The following is a 27298-nucleotide window of genomic DNA, read 5'->3' as shown; positions in this document are numbered from 1 at the left end:
TTCCAGAACAGTGTCACAAAGCCATTATTAGCTGGAAAAACCTCTACACTGAAAGACAAGAGAAAGAAATATTCTGGAAATGACTTGGGATCAGCCAGTGAATGATATTTCTCAAATTAAGTTTTTGTCTTGGCTTTGCATTTGTGTTTCTCCTCAAATTCTCCCTCTTGCCCTCCCTCTACCCTACAGTCCTCTTTGTCTGGAAGGAGGTAGAACCAAGAAAAATGATAACATGGAGATTTGTTTCAGGAGCTAATATTTGCCATAGAATATGTGCAACATGTGCAACAGAGGAAAGAGTGGAAGAAGGTAGGAAGTAGGATCTCTATCAGCACAGAGGGAAGTCAGAGGGGAAAGGAAAGGCTGGCTCAAGCAGAGAGGGTGGAGGAGCACAGCTGAGATTTCCCCAGTGGATCAATTTCATAGGCACTCCCTGTGCTGGAGGCAGAACTAAGCTTGTTGCCTCTGAAATGAAGCACCACAGACAACAGAGTTTCTTATAGATTACTTAATACAAATTATCATCGAGAGATATTGTTTATTTTCATGTCTACAGAGCAAGCAACATAGAAGGCATGTGTGACATTCACCAACTATTTTTAAATGACACCTACTCAAATGTTACCTATTTCATAGATCTGTAATGATTTTTTTTGCTTAAAAACATTATAGCCTTTAATAGAATTTTATACTGTGACTATTAAGATAGCAAAAATTCCCCCAAGGAGACCAGGATTCTTGGCTCACTCAGTTCTTCACTCTGTCCTCTCTTCACCTGGTCAGCTGTCAGGTGGCTCTCCTCTACATCAACTCACAGGTGACGAGGTCTTCAGACTGTCACCCCGCTGGGAACTCCTGGTGGACTAGTCACCATCGCTCTCACTTGAACTGCCACTGTCAGATGACTCACTACTGTCATCCCTTCTACGGGAACTAAACCTCCTGTTGGAATGGGGTTGTCTACCCCAGGAGCCTTTCCCGTGTGGCATACCCTTATTCCGTGTAGAATTATTTTGTCTATGGGGTACATAATGATATTTTCTGCCATGTGTTATTATATTCTCATGACTGGGGCCATTAAAGGAATCCATTTCGGTTTTGATTTCATTATCAAGACCACGAGAAGGAATGGGCAGGCCCTGACTTTTGCCCTTACTAGGAAACCTTTGTTTTTCATTTAAGGTTGCTTGGTTCCTATTAGAATGATCTACACCCTTTCTGGTACTGCCTTTGCCATTTTTAGGAATTTCATTATAGTTGGTACTTTCAGTTGCATCACTACTGCCTTCTTTTCTTTTCTCTTTTGAGGGTGCAGGAGGGTAATGAAACTCAACCTTCCCTTGGTGAGCATTTTGGCTGCCAGCATCCACTCTGTTTCCTTCTCTTCCAGGGAGCTCCTTAAAATTGGTACTACCCATGATATCGTTGCTGCCCTCTACAAGGCTGACATCAACAGCATCTGCCTCTTTCACAGTTTCATCCCTAGTTCCAGTGGTATTTCCACCATTTTCTTCTCTCTCTGGGATCTCATTATAACCTGGCTTTTTTGTGTCAAGATGAGTACTCTCAGCTTCACTTGGGCCTGCAAACCCTGTTTGAATATCTTTGCCTTCTAGGTCAGGACCAGTAGCTTCTCCTTTACCAGGAATGTCCTTAAAAGGTTGGCCGTCCCCACTGAAAGGAGATATATCATTGTCCCCTCTCTCTTGAAGATCTGTATAACCGCTGCCTTCAAAATCACTGGGGATTTTTTTGACTTTTGAGAGATGTTTTAGGTAGTCAATGTTGTGTTGAATACGATGGGTGCTTTTGCTTTTTACTGGACTTTTCTGGGCTTGGGAATCTCTTTGAGCCTTCTTTTTATCCTTCGAGTGTGCTTTAGCATAACTCATACTTGCTGGGATTATGTTTAGAACATTCCTAGGTGTGTTCTCTTTGTTTTCTTCCCCCAGGAGTTTAATTGCAGTCACTGGCCTCATTATATGTTGCATGTTATTTCTGATGAGAGCTGCGCTATATTCTTCTTGGTCATGTAGTTTGCTGATAGCATCATCTCCATCCTCAAACCCTTTATTCCTAGTTGACTTAGGATAAATTGACATCCTCAGGCCATTGTGAGTATTCTCTTTGTTACTAATACTATATTCTTTATTCAGTCTCTGTCTATTTGTGAAATAATTTTGAGATTTACTACTTCCCTTATTCTCACTGGCTTCAGAAAGGGACAAATCTTTCTTTCTTTCCTGGACAATATTTTCTTTAGACGATAGCTCTTGATTTATTCTCTTGCCCAAATGGTGAAAACCAATATTGTCTTTGTTTTTTTCTTCCTGCTAAAATACAATTTTCAATATGAAGTGATTATTTTATGTAAAATTTTTAAAATATAATAATTCTTAGGCAATATAAAAACCATCCACCAGATATTTAATAAAAAGGATCTATTAACTCAATAGAGGTTTACTGGTAGAGGTCATTCTAGAATGGTCAAATCAGGTTTCATGGAGAAAGAAGAATGAACTAGGCTTGAAAAATGGGTACTATTCAAATATGCAGAAGGGAAATTGTGAGAATATTTTAAGAATAAGCGGCATATTCAATTGTTTGGAAACAGGACACAATTGAGACATAATATGAATAGACCTACACAGTGGGAATAGTGAGTCATTGCAAGTAAAATGGATTTCATATATTAAAATTAGTTCTCTCTCTCTCTCTCTCTTTCTCTTTTCTCTCCTTCATTCTGATCATCAGAGGTATTCATCTGCCTAAAGGAGTATTTTCTTTTTCTTTCCTTTCTTTCTTGCTTCTTTTTAAACAGAAAATCTGCAAATAGAAGAATCTTCTGACATTTAAAAGAAAAGTCCCTGGGAGAATAATGGGATGAAAAAGAGAAAGTAGAGGAGGAGAGTAAAGTATTTATATCTATATTTCAATTCATTCTTTTATTTTGGTGGGGGAAGGGGCAGGATCTGTAAATATGCTGCTTCATATCCTGGGTTTTATCACTCTTGGGTGCAGCCAACTTTCAGTAAGCTTGGCAGAACAATGTGGTCAGGAAGAAAGAGCTGAGATTGACTATACCCTATGCCACTCGCTATTTCTCTGTAGCATAGACTAAATATAGAAGTGTCTGAGCATCTGGTCTGGAGGTTTCCAGATAGTGTTGCCATAGAGGAAGTGAAGTGGCTCTAAAAGGAGCAGTGTAGATGGAGTACATACTAGGGACAAATGTGAGTCATACTCAAACAGAGAGAAGTCTAAATTGCCCATGGGAGCGAAGAGCGGCTGAGTCACCATGGCCCCAGTCAAGACTATACTAAGTGAATCCTAAGCTATGGTAGCCAACAACTTCATTTTAGAATGAAGCAGGGCAAGAAGCATTCAAGTGGTTAGGCAACATTATCCCATGCATGTCTGAAGATTCCAAGTCTTCCTCTTCACTGTGGTGTAAGCCATGTTTGTCCATTTGGTGCATGGTATGTAGTGGATGGTGTAAGCCACACCTGGATGCCATATTAGAGGGAGAAGGAGGGGGAGTGAGGATCTGAGTATTTTTAACTAAAAGAGACTGATTTATTTAAATAACTATTTTAGCTATTAGACAACCTTAAGTTTAAACAGATTGAATTTAATTTCTGCACATTCCCTTGCCCCTCCATGAGGAGCTCTTGAGCAACAGAACAATTATAGACAGACTAAATGTCATTTTTTCTTTTCACCCCCAAATTGTAGGATGAGCTGGAATATACAACATCCCTACATAGGCCTTTGAATTGATGAGTAATATGAAATCAACATAGGAGATATTTATTGAGAGATTGGAACATGGAAGAAATTAGGGTGGGTGCTGCATGTTCTAAGCAATATCTGGTGATATTTATTGGCAAAGGCAGTGATCCTGAGGGGTATGGAGGGTGGGGGTAGGTCTGTGAGGCAGAGACATCATATCCAATTAGGTCTGCACGGACAGAGTGCCGGAGACTTGTAGAAGATGGAATGCCAGGGTGAAGTATTTGATTTTATTTTGTAGAGTATGAAGAGCTAGTGAAAGTTCACAGGAGATTAACAAAATAAAAATTAAGGGTTTAGGAGGAACAGTGGTAAGAAAGAACATGTAGGAGGCTTTTGCAGTATCCAGTAATGAGATGTAATCACTTGGATTAGGATTACGCCAAAGAAAAACATTACAAGGAAAAAAAACCCCTTCTTCTGGTGCCCAAGCAGAAAAAGCCTTAATAACTAAAATGGACTGGAATGTTAACATGTAAAAATGAAGATAGGGTGAAAAAGACAAGGGCTTTAATGTTAGATATATTGACGTTAAGGGAATATAGAACCTGAGCTCAAAAAGCAATATACAGTTAGAGATAGAGAATTGGGTATCACAGGCTCTTGGTGTGTCCCAGTACAAGTCCTTCCCAGTTTTCATAGCCCATGGTCAACTCTTCTTTCCTTGAACATCTTACATGCTAATTGTTCATTACTTTTCAGATCCTATTGTTTCACTTATACATAGTTGTAATATTTTCAATAATTTTTAACCTGAAACTAGTATCCATTTTTCCTGATGCAACACCTAATAAGGTTATTTCCTCTTTCCTATGAAACTCTCCCAACATTTGAAAAAGTTTAGTTTTCCTTCGAACTCGCTGGCTGCTTTCTCTTCTCCAGGTTGACACTACAGTTCTCTTGTGTTAGGTGGCTACGTTCAGACCCATCACCTGATTATGAATTCCCTTTTGTTTGTGGGGTCCCAAATCAGACCTTGACTCTGATGTGGCCTGATCGACCCCAAGCACGGGGCATCCATCCACTTCCTTGCCTTGACCACAGCCCTATTTTTACTAATACAACTTAATTTTGTGCTTTTTGACCACCACTTCAATTTGTTGGCTCTTGTCAAGCATGTGGACATCTTAGATGTGTTCATTAAAGATGTCAGAATACACGAGAGCTCCCTGATGGAGAGAAAAAGAGCATGCAGCCAGAAGCTCATAGTATTTGGTCAAGTGTGTAGGGAAGGTAGCAAAGAAAATAGAAAAACCAAATGCAGGGAAGCCAGGATCATAGGGAATATGTTGAGTGAAACAGTAGGCAGGAATTGCCAAATAGTCTTTCTTAATCCCTCAGTCCAGTGCTCACGAGAGTAGCTGTGCTATGGAAAGAACACATGCATTAGAATCAGTTGCCTCACTGCCATTTATGGGCTGTGTGATCTTAGGAGCATTATGTTACTTCTCTGAGCCTTAGCTTTTTTAGCTGTAAAATAAAAATGATATCTACCTTTCAGTATTTTGGGGAGAATTAAATGATTTTTATTAAATAATGCATGTAAAGCATACAGAACTGGGCATAGCCCTTTAATGAATGATAGTTTCTTTCCTAGATAATATTAGTAATAGTCATGTAATTACTGGATACACAACTGTTTTCCCAGTCTCTGGACTTCTCTAATATTGGTTGTAGAGGCAGATGAAGATGGACAAACTCTGGACTCCCCTGCTCTTGAATTGCCCAAGTGTCATCCTCGGGCTGTGTGTTCTGTAAGCTTGTAGCCGTCGATGGATGTTATCTGAAATAGATTTTGATTGGACTCTCTCTTTTTTTTCACTCCCAAACAGAAGTACTGTTCTGCTTGGAGGACTGTCTGCTTTTATATATGTATCTTATTAACTGTTGGAAGTAGTGGGGAAATTGTTGAATCAGCTCACATTTGAATCTCAAAATAAAACTGGCTTTTAGAAGTGCCCTCTACTTTTAAGAAGCTAGCTAATATATGGTCTGAAAAAGTGCCAATGTGTAATATTTGTAAAATATAATTTGAAATTACTTATTTGTAAAAGTTATGGCAGTATCGTTCATTAATTTTTTAATATTGGTGGGTATATTCTGAAATAAGATTTTGCCATAAGAAAAAAATAGAAATAAACTTTGTAGTATATCACTAAATAAGAAGTATTTTAAATATTTGACTTGAGTAATTGAGTCTTGGAAAGTTTTACTTGGACATTTATGTTTTCCTTTGCAATCAAGTTCATTGTTGTTTGTTTACTCATTACTAAGATAACCTTTTGAGTTAAACACTAAATCTAAACTCAGTAGATTATAATAATCTCTTCCTAATTTTTTCTCTCCGTTGTCTGAAGTGGGAAGTTATGTTTTATTTTTGGTGCTTCTCTGCTTTTAAAAAAGTAACATGTACACTAATGAATTGTGTGCATTTTATTAGAAGACTGAGTAGAATAATTTTATAAATGAAAACATGAACCAACTTTTAAGCTGTGGTATATGATGGCTATTTTTGCACTGAAGAAAATATCAAAAAATAGAAAAAAAACTTTTCTTACATTTGCTTGTGTTAAATGATTTCTGACTGTTCGATGGTCTATGTACCAGTTGGCTGGCTGCTTTTCTATGCTCTGCTTTTCTGTCTCCATGCTTTGGTTCCTATGAGTTTTTTCCATGGAGAACGGCCTCACCCATTCACTTCTGTTTGCTCAAATCCTACTCATCCTCCATGGCCCCGCACAATTATTTCCATTATGAACACCAGAGGCCAGGAACTAATTTCTTTCCTCCAAGCCCTTAAAGCATGATCTTTTTTTTCTTCTGGGTACTACTCACATAGCACCTCCCACATTCTGTCTCGTTTTACAATAATTTTTGTAAGTGCCTTTTGTTTCTTTTCTAACTCTAAGATCCTGGAGAGAAAGAATTTGTTTTCTCCATCATTTTATCTCACATAGTATCTTACACACCAGTTAAGAACTCCACATATATTTGGCAAATGGATATGTCTTAACTTATTTACAGTTAGGTGTAGTCTTAGAGATGTCATCTAAAGGATATTGATGGCAGAAGAAAATAACATTCTGAAGGGAAACTATTACTTCCATGGGAAATAAAACCAGATTTGGAAAAAGTAAATAGCCCTTTTGCTGATGGCATTTCAAGCTATTTCCAGCCCTTTGGCCGATGAATCTACAAGAAGGGACTGAGTGAAAAGAATTATTGTCATTGTAGTGACAAGGGCCTCATTCTTTTACTTCTGAGCAACCCAACACAGATGGAGTTATCCATAGAATGAATTTAAGAGACAGTAAAATGTGTCACTCATTAGGCCAAAATGGTTTCTCCTCTTAGCCGTCCCCTGCTGAGATCCCCACCATCAGAGCATATGGTAGAATATGTCAAGAAAACTTTCTTATAAAACACCAAATGTTACTCAGAAGCAGTAACACAGCAGTCCATGGGCACCTGGGGTCCATGAGTATCACACCTGCAGCCACAGGTCCTGAAGCAGAGCGAGATGTGGGCCGAGGCATGGGATGGGGATCAGGAAGATTCTGGGACCCAGAGTTTTGTAGTAGAGAGGCTTGAGGAGCCTGGGGAGTGAGGGAAGGGACAAAAGTGCCAGCCATAAGACAGAAACCCCAGAGCAAGCAAAAGTAAACTTTGCCTCCCCTGCATTTTCCTCTAGGGCTAGTCCAGAGTTTAGTCGTGCTAAGAATGGTCATTCAGAGATTCAGCTTACCTTTACATCAGTTTGATTTTTCTTCCCAGGTGACATGTAAACACACTTAAAAACATAATGCCCATGTTTCTCATGGTGACCCTTGTATGTTATCTACAAAAACACAACATTATATTGAGGCACGTTTTATCTCTTACAAAGAAGTTTTTGGGCTCTTTGTAATAATATAAGAGACTTTAAAACTTGGGTGAAGTTGAATTCTACCTCTGACAAATGGTAGTACTTCTTATAACCACAGGAGGGTGTGTGTCAGCCGGCTCCCGAAGACAGCAACTTGTTCCTTCTCTCTTTTCTACATAACTCTAAATCTGTTTTCCCTAAGCGCCTGTCAACTGCTTTCCGTCCTAGGGTGGATCGATTTTATTACCAAATGTCTATGGAAATAGAGCATGTGGAAATATTTTCAGGTGGGAGGGGGTGAGAGGACCAGGAGAAAGACAGGATTTACAATATTCATGTCTGATGTCTAATTGGCAAAACTCACAGCATGAACATTCAGGCTCTTAAGCTGGCAACGTTGGCCTTTGTAATTTTCAGCTGAGATGAAGTACAGAAGATTGTTAGTTCTTAGAACATAATTTTCTGTGATAGGCAGAAGCAAGCTGCAATTTGGTGGCATGCAAAGCGGGGAGGATTCATTTAACTGGATGCATATGGAAAGCTGACTCCACGGACGTAGAATTCCCCATTCAGATCTGATAGCCACCTTCCCCTTTAGTCCCTTATTTATCATTCTGAGAGCAAAGTGTTTGTCAGGTACATGTGTGGGAAAATATTGTTTGCTAGTAGCAATGTTCCCAAATTCTTACTCACTTAGCCCCATGAAGGTTGCCTGGCAAAGCATTGTTTCATTTGAAGGAAGAAATCATACTGGGGAGAAATAAATCTCTATTCACAATGTTTTCCTCTTTTCTGTCACACATCGTGTGTGAGTTACAATACCTGATTGACTAGAAAGTGCCAACATTATGTTGTATAATTTTTCACTTCCATTCAAAGTGCCCAAGACTATTTTGACGGTTACACTTTTCTCTTACTGACTTTTTCTTTATAGAGCTGAAATAGAGTTATTTGAAAAGATGAATTCTGTTTACCCTCTGCTCTTCCACACAGCTTTGCTTAGTTTTCTCAGTCTGTGGTTGAAATGTCTGAAAGGAAACAAGAAACAAAACTTCACCCACTAGAACATTCTATTTCATTAACTTCTTCAAACAAATGTTTCATTTATTTTTCTCTCACTGGGTTGTATTATTCACTGTGGAAAATCATTCTAACCAAAAGAAGATTGACACACGCATCGCATTAATGTTTGTTTCAATATTACGAAAGACAGTGCCAGCTTTCTGCCCCCAGAGGGAGACAGTGCCGTCTCCACTACAGAACTGGATTCAAGCTCAGACAACCGCTAACTGGGTGTGGTGGGGGAGTAGGGAGGGATGGCACCCCAGACGAAGGAGCTTGGCTGCCATCAGAATCCACTGAAAAAGAAGTTTTCACTGGCAAACTGGGAGTTGTTAAATATAAGTGAACTAAAATCAGAGTTTGACGATTTAAATTATATGTGTGCATTAATTATATAAGTCAAGTAATTATAATATTGAATTAAGATATGATGCTGCTGATGGCCCGGGGAGAGTCAAACCATAGCCGTTCATGTGAATGGTAGGATCGCAATTAAGGACAAAAACTTATTGCTGCCAGATGTTACATTCTGAGAAGGAAAAATGGAGGTGGCCAGCAGATTAGGATAAATTCTGTTTCTTGGTTTGACATAAAGTGTCAAAATTTCTTGAGCGTAGCGTAGGGTGAGGGGTAGCTATTGAAGCGCAGAAAGGGCAGAAATGAAGAAAGAACAGACCCCGGCAGTTTGTCCCAGTCCTTTGGGCTGAAGTTTGCATACCACAGGAAAGCACACAGAACAGGGACCCTAAAATCTGAGAGCAACTGTTTTATTAAAGGAATAGATCTAAGTTCTTTAATTCTCAGTATTTTTCATTTACCTCTTTCTTTCAGAAACTCCTAGCCTATCTCAGATGTGGCACTGGGAACCAATGGGCGGACTGGGCCGTGTTTGAATGGGTGTGTTACAGTGGAAGCAGGCATCATGGTGGATCAATCATATAAAAGAGAGAACCCCTTAAGGGAAAGATTGAATAAAGAGATAAACAGAAAGAGGGCCGCCTAGGCCAGCTGTCCTATTTACCTGGAAAGTGTTCTTCCTGAAGAAGCCTTAAGCTTCTATATTTTGTTTAATACAGACAGGTTGTTGCTTGCACTAAGATATTGGGAATGCCCCTGCTTGCTCTCAGCTCCTTTATATCTCCAGCTCAATCTGAACTGATTCCTTCATTTCCCAAGCTCATTTGCCCTCTGTGTTCAGACTGGGTTTGGGTGAAGGAGGCCTGGCATGAGACTGGAGGGGGGAAGGAGAGAGAAGCCAGGGTATGTCCTTCTCTGCTCTCCCTGTTTGGGGCTGCATCTCTAGAGTTGGGTACAGCTCCTTTGTGGTCCTAGTTCCCCCAGCCAGGGGCCTAAGAGCAGCACTTTTTTTTCCTTCCAGCCCTAAGGCTGGTAATAGCTTCGATCCTTGGGTGGTCTCACCACCCCTGGTTGACTTTTCTGTTCTTCCTTATACTTTATAGCTAGTTTCCCTTAGAAAGTCCCTCTACTGAGCTCCCTGTAGTGGATTTTGTTTTCTGGACTGGACTCTGGCAGATAAAATCATCTTCAAAATATAAAACTCAGAAGTTTAGAAAGCACCTCCATGGCCGGACTCCAAGGCATAGCTGCCTAATATTCCATTCCATTCTAGAAAATAACAATAGTTTATCAATAACACCTTCTATTTGTAGGACTCTTTATAGTTTGCAAACTGCTTTTGTACTTATAATCTCATATGAGTCCCAAAGTAACCTTTATAAGATGAGCAGTAGAAGAAACAGAAGTGCCTACACTCATAGTTGGTAGTTGCAGTAGAAATAGAGAAGATATTTTAATTTAAATCTTCTGCTTCAAAGTCCCAGGGTTAAAATAATAAATTTTTGAATGATTAAATATGAAAAAGCATTTAGTAATAAGAGGAAATGTTCCTAAACTTTATATTAATTATCGTCAAGGCATCTTTTTTAGTTTTATCCTTTATTGCATTTCTTATGTTGATTCTTATATGATCATGTGAATATAAATTTGGACAATTATATCACTCTTCAAAAATATAAAAACAGGGCAAACAGTTCTGGAAATTGGACTATAGGAAGAAGAAAGCATAAAAATGAGATGGGCAGATATTAAGCAAAAGAAAGAAATGATAGTATGGGGTGTCAGGGATCTTCTTACAGAACACACACACACACACACACACACATGGATTAGAAACATACTTGACACTATAGAGTACCTCGGTACAGTTTTGATTTATTGTGACTTATAACAAAGTCTTTCTAGTCTAACTGCATCTTGATGAATATTAACTGAATTGCATAGCCTAATAAACATTCATTTTCTTCCTTTTAAAAATCATTTAGAATTTGGCTTATAATTCTAAGACGTATGCAAGTGGCTGAGTATATACTAATTTCTTAAGCCACCAATCTATCATTTAAAAATTCAGGTAATTACTAAAATGGCATCTATATACCTGGAAGAAAACATCATATTTAATGATTCACAGTTACAAATGTTGCCTCTGCATCCTTGCTGAGCTGCTTTCATTTGAAATACGCATCCCTCCCTTGTCCCCTGTATACCCCCAAGCAGATGTCTTAGGCTTGAATGTGGCCCTGTAATGGAGATGGCATTTTCTGCCTCTGGGCAGGAAAGCTGGCATCCTCTTCTGATCAGTGGTCACTGAATCGATGTTGACATAGCACATTTACTGGAAAATGATGAGAAAGCCCCACTCCAGCTGCTTCTTGGAATACGTTGCTCAAAATAAAATCTTCAGCTGGCCGACTTGAGCTAGGTCAGCAAGACTCATTTTTCCACCGTGAGAGGTGGGAGAGGCACCTGAGCCTCTAGGCCTTGATTGAGTGAGGTCTGTGCATGGGGTCTCGCAAATGTGTGTTGTGAGCAGTACAGCCCCCACAGTACTGTACTGCACACCCTTGTTGCACAGAGTGTGTGCGGAGAAGGGAACGCATTTCCCCAACTTCCCCTGCCCTCCATAAGGCCCTCTGCTTCCCTGGTCATCCTCATCAGCCTGGTTACCCTAGCAGTCACCCACTCACTCAGGACCTATATATAAGTATGATTGGCAATGGGATGACTATTTGTTTCCATGGTTCTCCAACCAAAAAGGTTATTCTGATAAGTTAGGATGCTGCTCAGACATTATCTAATTAGCACTGTGTCTGCATTGCAGAAAATAACTAACACTCAGCATTTTCACAAGATAATTTGGTCACATCCTGAATATTCAACTGGGTGAGTCAGAGGGAAGAAAAGACACACAAGGAAGTAGGAGCTTGATTTGGGTTAAGCTTGGGGGTACTACGTCCCATCTCTAGCGTTGCTGATGAAGAGAAAATCACAAGTAGGATCCCACAGTATTGGGGTGTTGCAAGAAATACAGAAGAGTTCTTGTCTCTTTGCATTTTTATCTATTTACTAAATCTAGCTGGTTAGCTTTAAAACATTCATGTCAAATTCTTTAAGTTTTCAGGAAAATAGTCAAAGATTATTTTGCCATGTTATAATTTGAGTCTTTGAGTATCACTCATTAATATCAGCTGATTTGAAATGCTGTGGCTGCCTCTTGGTTTTCTCAAAAAATCTGTTTTTGGTGTTCCTTAAAAGGCAACGTTGTGAGATCTCATAATTCAGCACATGTTTATTGAGAACTTCCTTTGTTACGAGTGTTAAGTGCTAGATGCTTTCTGTTTGCTTGGTTCTTTTTAAAATAACTGAATTAGGTAGATGCTACTAATTTAAATAGACGTTGCTTGAAAGAAAAACAAATGAAGAGAGCAAGAGATTATCTGAAATATAATTGAATTTGTAAATACTTACTGGTGCTGCCCAGGTCACACTGAAAAGGAGTAGTCCCACACAGAAAACTCGCATCTTTGAGAATCTCTGTGAAAAGACAACAATATCTTACCGCAAAGCATTGCCAGTTATAAACTGCAGCCATAAGAAGAGATAAAACACATACGAATATATAAACACTCTTCCCCTTGGCAGTTCATATCCTTTTGTGTATGTGTGTGTGTAGACTATGTATAATTTGCTTATACCCGAGTGTGGACATTTTAATCTAAGAGCTTTCATATGTCTAGTTATTCCAATGTGAAAATGAAAATTATTCAATATCATTAAAACAGTAAAGTCAGTTGATAGAAATATATCTTATAGACACATTTATTTGCTCTATCATCAGCTCTTCTTCCTCTTGTCTTTAGAAAGAGATTGTTTAATTATTTGTGTAATTCAAAATGACATTAAGTTGATGTAGCAGCTCATAACACACTCTAAGTTTGTCAGGGTAGCAGATTGCACTGTGAGGAAAGCTTATCTGCCTCCGGGCTGGTGCCCTAATCTGTGTCTCACGTTCATTAGCAATGTGTCTGAATTAGTAGCCATCCATGGGCTGGAGAGTGAACTAATTTTTGCAACACTGACATTAATGGCTAACATTTATTGAATACTAAAATGAGCCAAGCACTGGGTCTAAGAATTTTGCATGCATTCAATTATTTGAGCCTCACAACAACCCTACAAGTTAGGCGGCGTTACTATGCCTGCTGTATAGATTAGGAAATAGACACAAAAAGATCAAATAACTTGCCTTAGAATTCACAAATATTAAGGGGCAGAACTGGGATTAGTATCCAGGCAATGTGGCTCTATACCCAGTTTTCTTCATCAAGACTCTGTGCCACCTTAAATAACTTTCTATTCTTTTATCTTATTACAGAAAAATCCATGTACAGTTGACTTAAAGGCAAATCATATTTTATATTGGGCTGAACAAAATGATGTTCAAAATACTAACATTTAGTTACAAATAAAGGTATTTGTTTATATTTTGGTAAATATACCAACAGGAACTAGTGAGCTCACTTAAGTAGCCATTAGATTGGAAAAAAGTCAACATGTCTTTGGACTATTTATCTTATTATTATATTGTGAAAACAATAAATTTATACCACTCTGAGATTTCTTGAAGAAAAACTTGTTTTTATGGGAAAAAATAATCTAAATATTCTTGCAATCTTTAAACACCTCAAGGAAAAGCTGGTATTTGGAGAAATAAATGTAACTATTAAATATATTCTAAAATCCTAGGCTATGTTTTTCTAAATTAATGCAATTAGAAGGATCTAAATTCTAACTGTAGTTTACCCTTCCAAGCATTTTATAGATCAGGACAACGTAAGTAATTTATGAAATGATTTAATGCTCATCAGCAGAAATATCAACACCGATGAGGTTTCAAAGTATGAATAAGATCAGATTTTCCTGATTGCAGTTTGTTAAGTGAAGGGATAGAAGAAAACTGAAGTCTGAGTTACTGTGGATCTTGATAATGCTAATAACAAAAAAAAGAGAAAGTTGCTATCAAATCATCAATTTTAGTTGATGATTTCTAAAGCATGGTAACACATTTCCTATTTTATAAAACAAAGCACCAAATATTACACAGTTTTGTTCAGTAGAGAAGATTTTCAAAAGTAATAAAACCATACTTGGGTGGCAAGCATCTTAAAAACGTAAACAACTATGATATAAAGCTATTTGCTGTCAAGAACATGAAAGCCAAATTACCTGGTATCTTTCACCTTCAGAATACCTGGCTTCTTGTTGCAGGATTAGAAGTCTCTGGGCATTTTGCTGAAATTTAAAGTTTGTTAGAGTTCCCAATGGCCAATCAGCACTGGCTCACTCAGCGCTAGCAAACAATTTGTTACAAGTGCCCACAGATAACCATAGGGGGTGAAGTAATTTTAATCTAAAAGTGTGTTTGTGGTAGAAAGCTACTATCAAATGTTCCAGAAAGTGGGATAAACAGAAAATATAAATACCTCAGTTTGGACAGCATGTTGTCAGATAATCAAAATTGATTTCAGAACTGCTAATTAGGACTGACTGAATACCTAACAAGTTTAGAAATGGAAAACATTTTTGCTATCCTTTTATGTAGAAAGTTTATGATGTCAATTTTATCTAAGTGAAATTCAGCAACATTTAACAAAAATGTTTTAGGTGCCTACTGTGTGACAGGCATTGGTGAAACTGCAGTGAACAAAACAAGACAGAAAAAAATCCCTGTCTTCCTGGAGCTTAGAATCCAATAAGGGAGACAGATAATAAACAAGATAAATGAGTTAAATAGATTGGATAGTGACATAGACTAAGTCTAAGGAGAAAAAGTGTTGTTGGGGAGTAACAAGCATTGGGGGTGGGGACACTGGGTTGAAATTTTAGACAGGAAGTCCTGGGTAGGCCTTAATGAGAAGGCAACTTTTGAGTAAAGACCTTGTTATGGTTTCAATGTACGTGTCCCTCCAAAATTCCTATGTTAGAACTTAAACCCCAAGGTGCAGTATTGAGAGATGGCTCTTTAGAAGGTGATTAAGTCATGAAGGCAGACCCCAGTATGAATGGGATTAGTGACCTTATAAAAGGGCAAGAAGAAACTAGCTAGTCCCTTTTTGCCCTTCTGCTTGTCTGCAGTGTGAAGACACAGCATTTGTCCCCTCTGGAGATGCAGTAGCAAGGTGCCATATTGGAAGAAGAGATAGACAGCCCTCGTCAGGCAATGAACATGCTGGCCTCTTGATTGTGGAATTCCCAGCCTCCAAAACTGTGTGAAATAAATTTCTGTTTTTTATAAATTACCCAGTCTGTGGTATTCTGTAGTAGCAGCATGAACAGACTCAGATAAACCTGCAGCCATGTGACTGTCTATGGGAAGACCGTTCCAGGAAGAAGAAATAAGAAAAATAGTGCCCCAGAAATAAAAGCCTTGTGACTTGTTCCAGGAACAGAGAAGAGGCCACTTTGGTTAGAGGCCTGAGCAAGGGGAATAGCAACAAATGAGGTCAGAAGGGTATTAGATGGAAGATGGTATAGGACCTGTAGGTCATTGCAATGCTTTTGCATTGCTATGAGTGAGAAGAAAAGTCCTTGGAGGTTTTAAGCACAGGCATGATTGAGGAGTGACTGAAGTAGGAAAAAGGCAGAGAGAATGGCTAGGAAGCTCTTGTAATAATCCCAGCCAGAGATGATGGAGGCTTGAACCTGAGTGCGGCAGAAGGGATGATGAGACGTGGTCATATTCTGAAGAAGTTTGGGGAAAAAAGGTAATAGGATTTGCTGAGGTACCAGATGTGGCCTGTGAGAAAACAATCAAGAATCAGGATGACACCAAGGTTTTTGACCTGAGCAACTGGAAGAGTAAAGTTGATTTTTTCTTCATATTGGAAAAAATGCAGAAGAAAATGGTTGTGAGGAAAATATTGTGAGTTTGGATTTAGACAAATTTTATAAGATGGACAATTTAAGACACTCAATTTCTTAATGAAACAAGTAACAAACCTATATTAGAATAAACCTTTCCAGTGCGATTGCCTGCTCTCTTGTTTTGCCCAAACTGGCTACCAAAATAATTGTTGTAATAGTTTGAGAGGTTCCACTTAATATAAAAATATTATAATACCTGTAAAGGTCATTGACATTACAACTATATATTAAAGCATCAATAAGAAATTATGTAAGAGTTATTTAACCTATACTTTGTGATAAGAACTACCTACAGTGAAACACACCTTTAACAGTTGTATATTATATATACAAATGATATATAATAAGATTTAAGTGTAAACTGTCAATTTCTCTCAACCCTCCAAATAGACAAAAACCAAAACATAAAACACAAACAAAACAGTCTTTCATCAGTTCTACCTGAGAAAATGGTGCCTTTTCTAGGTCAAGCTAACTCTCTCTCTTTTTTTTTTATCATATCTAAATTCTGCTGTTCCTCTTTTGAGTGTCCAGAGCTGCTTTTCCTCCTCTCCCTCACCTCATGTCTTCTTGTTAAAAAAATTTTTATTTAGGTTTGGAGGTACATGTGAAGGTTCATTACATAGATAAACACATGTCACTGGGGTTTGTTGTACATATTACTACATCACCCAGGTATTAAGCTCAGTACCCAATAGTTATCTTTTCTGTTCCTCTCCTTCTTCCCACCCTCCACCCTCAAGTAGACCCCAATGTCTGTTGTTTCCTTCTTTGTGTTCATAAGTTCTTATCATTTAGCTCCCCCTTATAAGTGAGAACATGTGGTATTTGGTTTTCTGTTCCTGGGTTAGTTTGCTGAAGATAATGGCCTCCAGCTCCGGCCATGTTTCCACAAAGGACATGATCTCTTTCATTTTTATAGCTGCATAATATTCCATGGTGTATACATACCACATTTTCTTTATCCAGTCTGTCACTGATAGGCATTTAAGTTGATTTCATGTCTTTCCCATTGTGAACAGTGCTGCAGTGAACAGCCATGTGCATGTGTCTTTAGGGAAGAATGTGTTATATTCCTCTGGGTATATACCCAGTAATGGGATTACTGGATCAAACGGTAGTTCTGCTTTTACAGAACTGCTTTTAAGAACATTTTCCGGGACTAGGTTTGAGCTATTGGGTGGGGCCACTGTTGACTTACAACCATTCAAGCATAGATTTTAGAATATTTGAATATTGTCATTGACAGTGGAAATATTGAACTCTAGAACTCTAGTAGCTTTGGAGGCATACAGACTTGAGTTCAAATCCTGACTCTACCACCTGTTTACTGTGGCAAGTTGATTAAACAACTAATTTGAACTTTTCTGTGCCTCAGTTTCTCCAACTGAAAATAAGGAGCACAGTATCCATGACCAGAATTTCAGCAAAGTCAAAAAATAATAATAATAATAAGGATTTGGGTGGTATAGAAAGGAGCTAACAAGGGAATGGAAGTCAAGGAAGGAAAGAAGGCAACAAAGAGTGTTCAGCCAACTCTGAGACTGAATGGAAATACAGAGCTTTCTAAATGGAAGACAAGTGAAATCCACAAAAATGCTCATTTTCAACTTTGGATATGCTATTGAAGCAATAAATAATTCAGGAATTTCTATAATAATGTGTATATAATGCAGCGTTTTAAGCTGTTACACTGTTTTATAACATTAACTTTATATTTTGAATGATCCAGTTAAAGAGCAAGCACTTGATATGTGCGTTAGGAAATATTCATTTTTTTATTGCTATAATTTTATAAATAATTTCAGATATTCCTCAAATGCATTTTTCTTAGTTTCAAATGAATTTCAGTGTGCATGAAAAAGATTTCCCTTTCATTTAAGTGATGGAAAATTAATTATGATCTAGAAAAACCTGTGTTCTAGGATAAGAAAATTTATAGAGTTTTAAGAGAAAAAAACTGGCTTAGCTACTAGTCCTACCAAGGGGTGAACTGGCAGTAGCTAAATATACTGCTCTCAAAGCTAAAATGAATTCAAAGCTACATAAAAAAATTCAACTCAAGTTTTAAATTTAGAACCTACAATTGACAAAAGCAAAAAAAAAAAAAAAAAAAAAAATGAGAGCCTATTCTGGCCAGAAGGTTGCAGAGAAGAAATTCTGGGGAAAAAAAATTAAGAGAATGATCCTTTGCCTAAGTTCCATGCAGTAGAGTTTTTTACTTCTACCCTCTTAAAACTTACCCTCTGTGTTGAAATTGAACTTCAAAAACTCAATATAAGTTTCCTAAAGGTTATTGTATAATAAAGAGTTTTGCCATGGCATTTCTAAGGAACCAATAACTAAAGTTAAAACCAGGAGTCTGTAAAAAAAAATATGTATCTTCACACCATCTCTATTTAACTGGAAAACAAAACAAAACAAAGAAAAATGGGAAACAACTGAGAAGGGAAAGAAATGGACACTTGAACTTTTTTCTGGTTCCTGGTTCCTGGTTCAAAAATGGACACCTCCACCAATGATGCACCTAGCCTGACTTTGCTGGGTCGGACTGACACACAGAGTTGCTCCTCAAAGAGAAACTGGAAGGAAGTACTCCATGGAACATGCTTCATCCTGTCGTGGGTTTTTCATTTCTTATCGATCACTTGAGTGTGAACAATCATATAAAATGCTAGCTAACTAGGAACCTATACTATCAGTTCCAGCTATTAGACTCTCACCCAGGAATAAGGCTTTTTTGTTTGTTTGTTTTATTTTCTCATCTATTTCTAGGACCCATCTTCTCTGTACTTGCACTCTGGGATTAATTGCTTTGGTATACATTTTTTTTTAAACTTAGTATTCTAGGAAGTCCTTTTTCCCCTGCTATCATGGTCCCCAATTTATTCTTGACTCTATTAAGGTAACACATTTCTCTGTCATCATTTTAGACAGACTCACACAATACACTTTTCCATATGTTCTAACTAAAATAAGTCTCTGTTTTACATATACAATATACTTTTCTGTATGTTCTAACTTGCCAAAATAACTCTCTATCTTCTAATTTACATACATTACAAATATACAGTATTTCCCCTCCTGGATCAGTGGGGAGGTCTTTGAAGTGTTGTGAATAGAACAGAGGGGTCCATGTTGAGTAATCTCTTATTTACCATGCAGATGCTTAGATTGGTCAAGGCTTTAGGCATTTCATAGAAGTATTTACTTCCCACTGATATCCAAAATAGAGTCCAGAATGAGTGTGCTGGGAGTCTTGCCCTGTTTTTAGCAGAAGGAATGTTTTCATTTTAAACGTGTTCATTCATGAGTATCAACAATCATCCTAAGCTCAAAAAGGTCACCTTTTCTAAAGCATCACTTACAACCAACTTTCTCCTTTACCCTCAAATTAATTTTATTTTTAATTATTATTTTTTCTCTCAGCATTTGGGAATTTCAATAGAAGCCATAAAAATTTCAGCCAGATGCAGAATCATGGAGGGTCACAGCAGAGCATGAAGTTAGCTGTGTTCATTCCTCTAGGCTTTTTGTTTACCCATTCCTCTATTACAAGCAAACAGAAGACATGTCAATATAATTTGCTTTTATTTTTATATTAGAGAGATGTCTTACTCCACCTTAAAATGTAACTCAGAGGATGTAGTTAAAATATAATTATAATGATGCTAGCCCTTTCCTTCAGGACATGGTGACATTGCTGGAAGTGGCTGCAAAACTTTGTTGTGTGACCTCAAGAGGAAAATATCTCTTACCCTCATAATAGTCTTTTTCAGAGGTTGCTGTTTTGTTTTTCAAGACCAAGAATCTTCTTCTCAGGATACAGAACTTGAGGACTTTTACCAGCTAGCTATTCATTGTATTGAACATGTGTTAATATTTTCTTACCAAATTAGGGTGTATATCGTCTGAGCTTATTTTTAACTTCATGTTTATCTGCATTGTGTTATCATTTTATTTTATCTCTTTTTTCATGAATTCCTTAATTCTCACCAACCCAGATTTTCTCTATGCTTGTCAGTTCCTGTTCCAGTTATCTGTTGCTATAAACATACCACCTTAAAACTTTTCCTAGTTTGAAATACAAATTCACTGTTTTCTCTCAAGGTTCTGTGTGTTGACTTGGCTCAGCTGCATGATTCTCACTTGCGATTTCTCAAATGGCACAGTCAGAGATGGGGTGCAAGAGTCATCCCAAAACTTGACTGAGCTGCACATCCGATATGCCACAGTGCTTCTCCACACGATCACTCTGTCCTGCAGAATAGGCTGGACTTCCTATATGGTAGCTCAGGATTTAAAATGCTCAGTCAGAAATGGGATCTAATTAAACTAAAGAGCTTCTGCACAGCAAAAGAATCTATCATCCGAGTGAATAGACAACCCACAGAATGGGAAAAAATGTTTGCAATCTATCCATCTGACAAAGGTCTAATATCCAGAGTCTATAAGAAACTTAAACAAATTTACAAGAAAAAACAAAAACCAACAGCCCCATTAAAAAGTGGGGAAAGAACATAATTAGACACTTTAGAAAAGAAGACATACATGTGGCCAGCAAATACGTGAAAAAAAGCTCAACATCCCCACTGATCATTACAGAAATGCAAATCAAAACCACAATGAGATACCATCTCACACGTCACAATGACTATTATTAAAAAGTCAAAAAAACAACAGATGTTGGTGAGGCTGCAGATAAAAAGGAATGCTTTTACACTGTTGGTGGGAGTATAAATTAGTTAACCATTGTGGAAGACAGTGTGGCAATTCCTCAAAGACCTAGAGGCAGAAATACCACTTGACCCGGCAATCCCATTACTGGGTATATACCCAAAGGAATGTAGCAGATCACGAGGTCAAGAGATCGAGACCATCCTGGCCAACATGTTGAAACCCCATCTCTAGCAAAACAAAAACAAAAACAAAAACTGGTGTGGTGGTGTGCACCTATAGTCCTAGCTACTTGGGAGGCTAAGGCAGGAGAATCCCTTGAACCCGGGAGACAGAGGTTGTAGTGAGTGGAGATCATGGCACTGCACCCCTGCCTGATGACAGCATAAGACTCTGTCTCAAAAAAAAAAAAAGAATATAAAGAATATAAAGCATTCTATTATAAAGAAACATGCACATGTATGTTTATTGCAGCACTATTCACGATAGCAAAGACATGAATGTGCATCAATGATATACTGGATAAAGAAAATGATATAAATGCCCATCAATGATATACTGGATAAAGAAAATGTGACATGTATACACCATGGAATACTATGCAGCCATAAAAAAGAACGAGATCATGTCCTCTGCAGGGACATCGATGGAGATCATGTCCTCTGCAGGGACATCGATGGAGCCATAAGCCATTATCCCCAGCAAACCAATGCAGGAACAGAAAACCAAATACTGCACGTTCTCACTTATAAGTGGGAGTTGAATAATGAGAACACATGGACACAGGGAGGGGAAAAACACACACTGGGGCTTGTTGGAGGTGGGGTATCAGGAATAATAGCTAATGCATGCTGGGCTTGATACCTAGGCGATAGGATGTACTGTGCAGTAAATCACCATGACACACATTTACCTACGTTAACAAACCCGCACATCCTGCGCATGTACAGACCTTAAAAGTTGAAGAAAAAAAGATAGTCGGTTAAAAATTAATTAACTGGATTTGTTGGTCTAAGAATAAAAGTTTCCATGCAAATTGAAAGCAGAGATTGACAGGCTAGTTTTGTGGCCTAAGCCTGGGAATGTTGCACAGTTACTCTCCACTTGTTAGTCAAAACTGTCAGATTGAAGCGGGTGCAGAAATAGGCCTCACACCTTGATGGAGAAGTGGCAGCCTCACATTGCAGAATAGCTTGAGGAATGGGAGATAATGTTTCAGTCATTTTTGGAGAATACAGTGTGCCTAAGACATACCCCGGGTGTAATTCAGGTATTGGGCATTCACTGACTGTTATTCTCAGAATGTTTGGTGTACTGGATTTGATCATGGCCCATTTTATGTAGCAGGAGTAATGGTTGTGCTGTTGATTTTACAGAACTAACCTACAGCTAGAACCAAGATCAAGCTTCCCCTCAGCTGGCTAAGTGGTGAGACATACCTGATCATTCTTGTTACAGAATTTTGAAAGACAGTATAGTGAAAAAGTTACCTTTAAATATTATTTATCAAAGATAATACTTCTTGCTGTGCCTAGGTCCTGGAACTGTCAGAAACATCTCATCAAATAGCTGCAGAGGGTGGATTGCTTGAGCCAGAAATGGAGACTAGCCTCAGCAGCATGGCAAAACCTTGTCTACTAAAAAATACAAAAATTACCCTGGCGTGGTGGCGCACACCTGTAGTCCCAGCTCTTGGGGCCGCCGAGGCAGGAAGATCACCTGAGCCTGGGAGGTCGAGCCTGCAGTGAGCTGTGATTGTATCACTGCACTCCAGCCTGGGTGACAGAGCAAGACCCTGTCTCAAAAAATAAAACTAATACATAAATATGTAGCTGCAGAAAGGAGAAAATCCTCAGGTTGCTCTATCAAACATCAGAAATGTTCCTGAGTTTTTAAACAGAGTTTGAAGCAAAGGACAAAGCTTCAAATTGAAAACAAACAAACAAACAAAACACAAAGAAAAGAGAAAAAGATACAGTTTATCTCTCAAGTGATTAATGACAACAACATTTTAAAAATGATCATAGTTTATACAATCATCTAAAAGGGGATCAGTGAACTATGGCCTGTGGGCCAAATCTGACACATCACCTGTTTTGGCAGATAAAGTTTTATTGGAACACAGTCATGTTCATTTGTTTACGAATTGTCTATGGCTGCTTTCACTACAGTGTCAGAGTTGAGTAATTGTGACAGAAACCATATAGCCTGCAAAGCAATCCACCCTCTGCAGCTATTTGATGTTTCTGACAGTTCCAGGACCTAGGCACAGCAAGAAGTATTATCTTTGATAAATAATATTTAAAGGTAACTTTTTCACTATACTGTCTTTCAAAATTCTGTAACAAGAATGATCAGGTATGTCTCACCACTTAGCCAGCTGAGGGGAAGCTTGATCTTGGTTCTAGCTGTAGGTTAGTTCTGTAAAATCGACAGCACAAATTCTGCAAAGCCAAGAATACTTTCTATCTGGTCTTTTAAAAAAGAAGTTTGCTGACTTTTGCTTTTTAGTGAAAGCTTGCTGACCCCTTATTAAAATACTGAGGGCAGAATTTATATTTTAAAAAGAGATAAGATGAATTCTGTACATATTAATGGTGGTCTTATCTTCCTGGACCCTGGGAACCATGAGATACAAGGGAGAAGCCTCCTGAGAAAGACCAGGATATAGAAGAATGTAATTTGCATGAGAACCTTTATTCTTCAACCAACAAATCAAGTTAATGAGTTTCTAACCCACTAAGTATTTTAAAGAGCTAGGGCAGAAAATATTTGCTACACTGTACGTGGATAAACAAAATGTCCAAGTCATTGCTTCATGGTTTACTTTCAATTGATGTTGATTCTTTTTTTTTAACCCGAGACTCGTGTTTCTTTACTTTAGATTTTCCTTTTCAAAAGAAAAGGAAAAAAGTGTGTATGCTTTTCTGCCTTTCTCACACTTCCACTATTTGTTCTCCTCATCATTCAAAGAGATCCACTTTGCCTGGAGAAGGATTGGAGTTTTTGACAGAAAGGATCCAAATGAAAAGAAAGTCAACATTTGTTTTCTTACTGCTGAAATAGACTCTTGAAGCCCGCATCAGAAACAATCATTTTGAAAGCTAAAGCTTTAGTTTTGCAAAAGTATTGTTTGTTTTACCTTTTTGGTTAAAGAAAACATGGTAGAAAATCAACATGGCCAACTATAAAGGATGCAGGGCATAGAATTTATGTCACAATAATAAACTGAAAAGGAGAGGGATATTTAGTGAGCCTCACAGATTAAAGATGGGTCCCCTCTGCTATCCTGTCTGCTACCAGCTGCAGAGGATATTGATTGAGTCATCGTGTTGAAGGAGGTAAGAAGGACTTGAAATGAGAGGACAAGATACAGGGTGATCCTGGGAAAAGGGCAGAGTCATCTTTGAGAAGCAGTTACACTGTGGCCACACTGATACCTACAGACCATCCACCCACACAGTGGGTGAGCAGCCATTGAGCACACCACTGCCTGGCGAGGTCCTGCATGTCTACCAGGAATTATCTTGTAAGAGTCGCCCTCTTTGATGCGTTAAAAGCTTTTTTTAGCCAGTTCACACTCCTATGTGGCCAGCCTCCTTCTGAAACGTCCAGGACACTCAGTGCTTCCCAAACTTTGAGATCTGGAAGAGGTATTCAGGGGAGCTGCTCTGCTGCAACTTCCTGACAACCTTGCACAACTCCATACTGACCATGTCTTTATGGATTACATATGGGACCAGAATTGACTGCAGTACAACCTGAGTCTTGGCAAAGTACCCTGCAATTCCTCCTGGAGCAGGAAAGGATAAGCAAGCTGGTGAAGAGATGCCATGGGCAGTTCCCACCCACCTCCCTACCTTGTGGAAGATGACCACAAGGCCATTTCTCATTCGTCTCTTTAGTTTCAGTTGAGCACAGGACTTTTGACCTTGCTCCCTTAGGGTTCAACTGCAGACTTCTTTGTGAGTATACCTATTTGGCTAAGGGTTAGAGCTGACTCCTCAGTAGCAGAACAACCTACCACCTGTGCCATCTGTCATCTGGCCTCTCTGTTCAGTGTCATTCTATGGAATTAGAGATGCAGGGAGCTGACACCATACAGGTGATGCTTATGTTTTTTTGTGTATGTAATAAAATGTCTGACTGTATTTGACTTCATGGTCCCCCTACTGGCTGAATCTATGGAAGTGTGGTGTGTGAACCTAGCAGCTGCATTCAGGAGCTTCGTAACCCGGTTACCAACCACACTGCTGCCCGGGGACCACTTAATTGCTTGATGGGTAGAAGTGGAGATTACGAAACCCGCCCCAATTATCCAAGTTACTCAAAACTAGATGGGTTATCCTGGAAAGCATGATGAGTCAGGTGATTGGGCTTCCCACTAGCTTAAAAATATGAAATAATATGCCAACCAAAAGACTCTGAAACTAAGCACTGAGTGTTGAGTGGAAGTTCTACTGCCAAGAAGGAAATCCATTTCAACCAAGAGAGGATAGACTTTGGGAGGTAAGACTTGGCGGGAAAGTCGGGTGAGACATTTTTTTTAAAGCCAAGACTCACAGTCTTTGTCCTACATTGGAGAAAGACAGTGCTGGGTGTTGGTTTGGCAGGCACTGTGTGGGCTACTTGGTTAGGCATCAGGTAAGGGCTGTGTTGGCCATTTGTGGTTGCTTTCGTAACTGGTCTTGTGCTGCATATATGAGGTGTGCACGCTGGGATTATGGTGCCCAGCTGCTGTCTGTGTGAATGAGGGCTTCCCTGCAGCTTTATGGTGCTCAGGGGTCTTTAACTTCTCTTCTTGGGCCATCCTTACAGGACTATGAAATCTGGTTGCCCCCGCTTCTATTTGTATGGAGCACCCTTGAAGGCTTATGGGGCCTCAGGGTCCCTTTCACTAGGAGTCAGGTGGTACTGTCATCACGAGGCTAGGTGGCCACATTAGGATAAATAACAAGTATCATTCAGGATTTTCATTTCATTTCCACAAAGCAGCAACAATGACCAAAAACAGCACACATACATGTTTTGCCCACCTGCTTGTCTTAATCTGATTTCAAAACTCTCTTAAAAGGCATTCAAAAGACTAAATTCAAACTATACGTACCTCAGGTCTTACTTTGCTATTGGTTTTGAAATAACTTGAAAGCCTGAGTCTTACCAGCCTACCTTTTCCTCTTTCTGGTGTGGATAGCTGCAGGCAGGCCAGGGGAGCACTGCATATGTTTATGCAAATGGGTATGGTCAGAAGGAGCAAAGTGTTGAAGTTCCTACCTTGAGTATGTAAACGTGTTGTGATGAAAATGGCATCTTCTCTTGGGAAAAAAAAGAAAAAATTCTTGGATTTCAGCTTTAAAACTGGATAATTATGAAATAGCACCTAAGGTTAGGCTTTCTCAAAAGCAGACACTGAGACATGGGTCTGAGTGCCTCTAGTTAACTTGGTAAGTGACCTCAGCAAGCCTGCGCTAGAGAGTGGGGCAGGGAGGCAGGAGAGGAGGAAAGCTAACAATAAGCAGATGGCCATGTGGGCAATGGGGGCTCAGTCTAATAGGTATGTATATATATATAAAGAGGCACACAGAAATAAGAACATAAATATGGCACTGGGCACAGTGGCTCATGCCTGTAATCCCAGCACTTTGTGAGGCCGAGGCAGGCAGATCACGAGGTCAGGACTTCAAGACCAGCCTGGCCAACATGGTGAAACCCCATCTCTACTAAAAATACAAAAATTAGCTGGGCGTGGTGGCACATGCCTGTAATCCTAGCTACTTGGGAGGCTGAGGTAGGAGAATTGCTTGAACCCAGGAGGCGGAGCTTGCAGTGAGCCAAGACTGCACCACTGCACTCCAGTCTGGCAACAGAGTGAGACTCCGTCTCAAAAAAACCCCCAGAAAACATAAATATGGCAAAATATTAACAATGAGTGAATCTACATGAAAGGTCTAATAGGCACTCTAGTCTTCCCTTTCTGAAGGCCTGACATTTTTCAAAATAAAAAGTTAGGAAAAATTGAGCCAGGCATAGTAGCTGACACCTATAATCCTAGCACTTTGGGAGGCTGAGGCTGGTGGATCACCTGAAGTCAGGAGTTTGAGAACAGCCTGGCCAACATGGCAAAACTCGCCTCTACTAAAAATACAAAAATTAGCCAGGCGTAGTGGTGGGCGCCTATAATTCCAGCTACTCAGGAGGCTGAGACAGGAGAATCGCCTGAACTTGGGAGGTGGTGGTTGCAGTGAGCCAAGATCGCACCACTGCACTCCAGCCTAGGTGATACAGCGAGATTCCGTCTCAAACAAAACAAAACAAAACAAAACAAAAACGGAGGATCATGGCGGATGGGTTGGGAGGAAGGACTAGATTGCAGCTCTGGACAGAGAAGCATGTGGAGGCTTGCATTGTGAATTTTAGCTCTAGATTGACTGCAAGAACAAACCAACAATCCCAACAGCAGCCACAGACCCTCTGAAGGACGTGGACTGCTCCTGCAGGACCTGGGAGACACCTCAAATACTGTGAGTGCCCCAACTGTGGAAGTGGGAAAGGGAAACCCTCCTCTCCCAAACACACACCTCCACGGGAGAAGCTGAAGTTCTGTTTGTGGGAGAGGTTTCT

At 39.1% G+C, this 27298-nt stretch overlaps 1 protein-coding gene across 3 annotated transcripts; it reads right to left on the bottom strand.

Moving 5' to 3' along the window:
- Positions 1–499: 499 nt before the first annotated feature.
- MEPE (matrix extracellular phosphoglycoprotein) lies at positions 500–14484 on the bottom strand. 3 transcript variants are annotated; one of them, XM_055384625.2, is made up of 5 exons: positions 14303–14412; positions 12545–12610; positions 8632–8685; positions 7538–7630; positions 500–2333 (listed from the first exon to the last, which is right to left on the bottom strand). In XM_055384625.2, exons 2-5 carry the CDS (start codon positions 12596–12598, stop codon positions 864–866), a joined length of 1671 nt encoding a protein of 556 aa, XP_055240600.1. In that variant the 5' UTR covers positions 12599–12610; positions 14303–14412; the 3' UTR covers positions 500–863. The 3 variants fall into 3 exon arrangements, with proteins under 3 accessions (XP_055240600.1, XP_004039144.2, XP_055240601.1); XM_004039096.4 differs by lacking the exon at positions 7538–7630 and having other exon boundaries at positions 14303–14484; XM_055384626.2 differs by lacking the exon at positions 7538–7630 and having other exon boundaries at positions 500–2330; positions 14303–14484.
- Positions 14485–27298: the final 12814 nt, after the last annotated feature.

Source organism: Gorilla gorilla, chromosome 3, assembly GCF_029281585.2.
Source record: "Gorilla gorilla gorilla isolate KB3781 chromosome 3, NHGRI_mGorGor1-v2.1_pri, whole genome shotgun sequence".
In the NCBI taxonomy this organism is placed as follows: Eukaryota; Metazoa; Chordata; class Mammalia; order Primates; family Hominidae; genus Gorilla; species Gorilla gorilla.
This window is presented reverse-complemented; position numbering and strand designations above follow the sequence as displayed.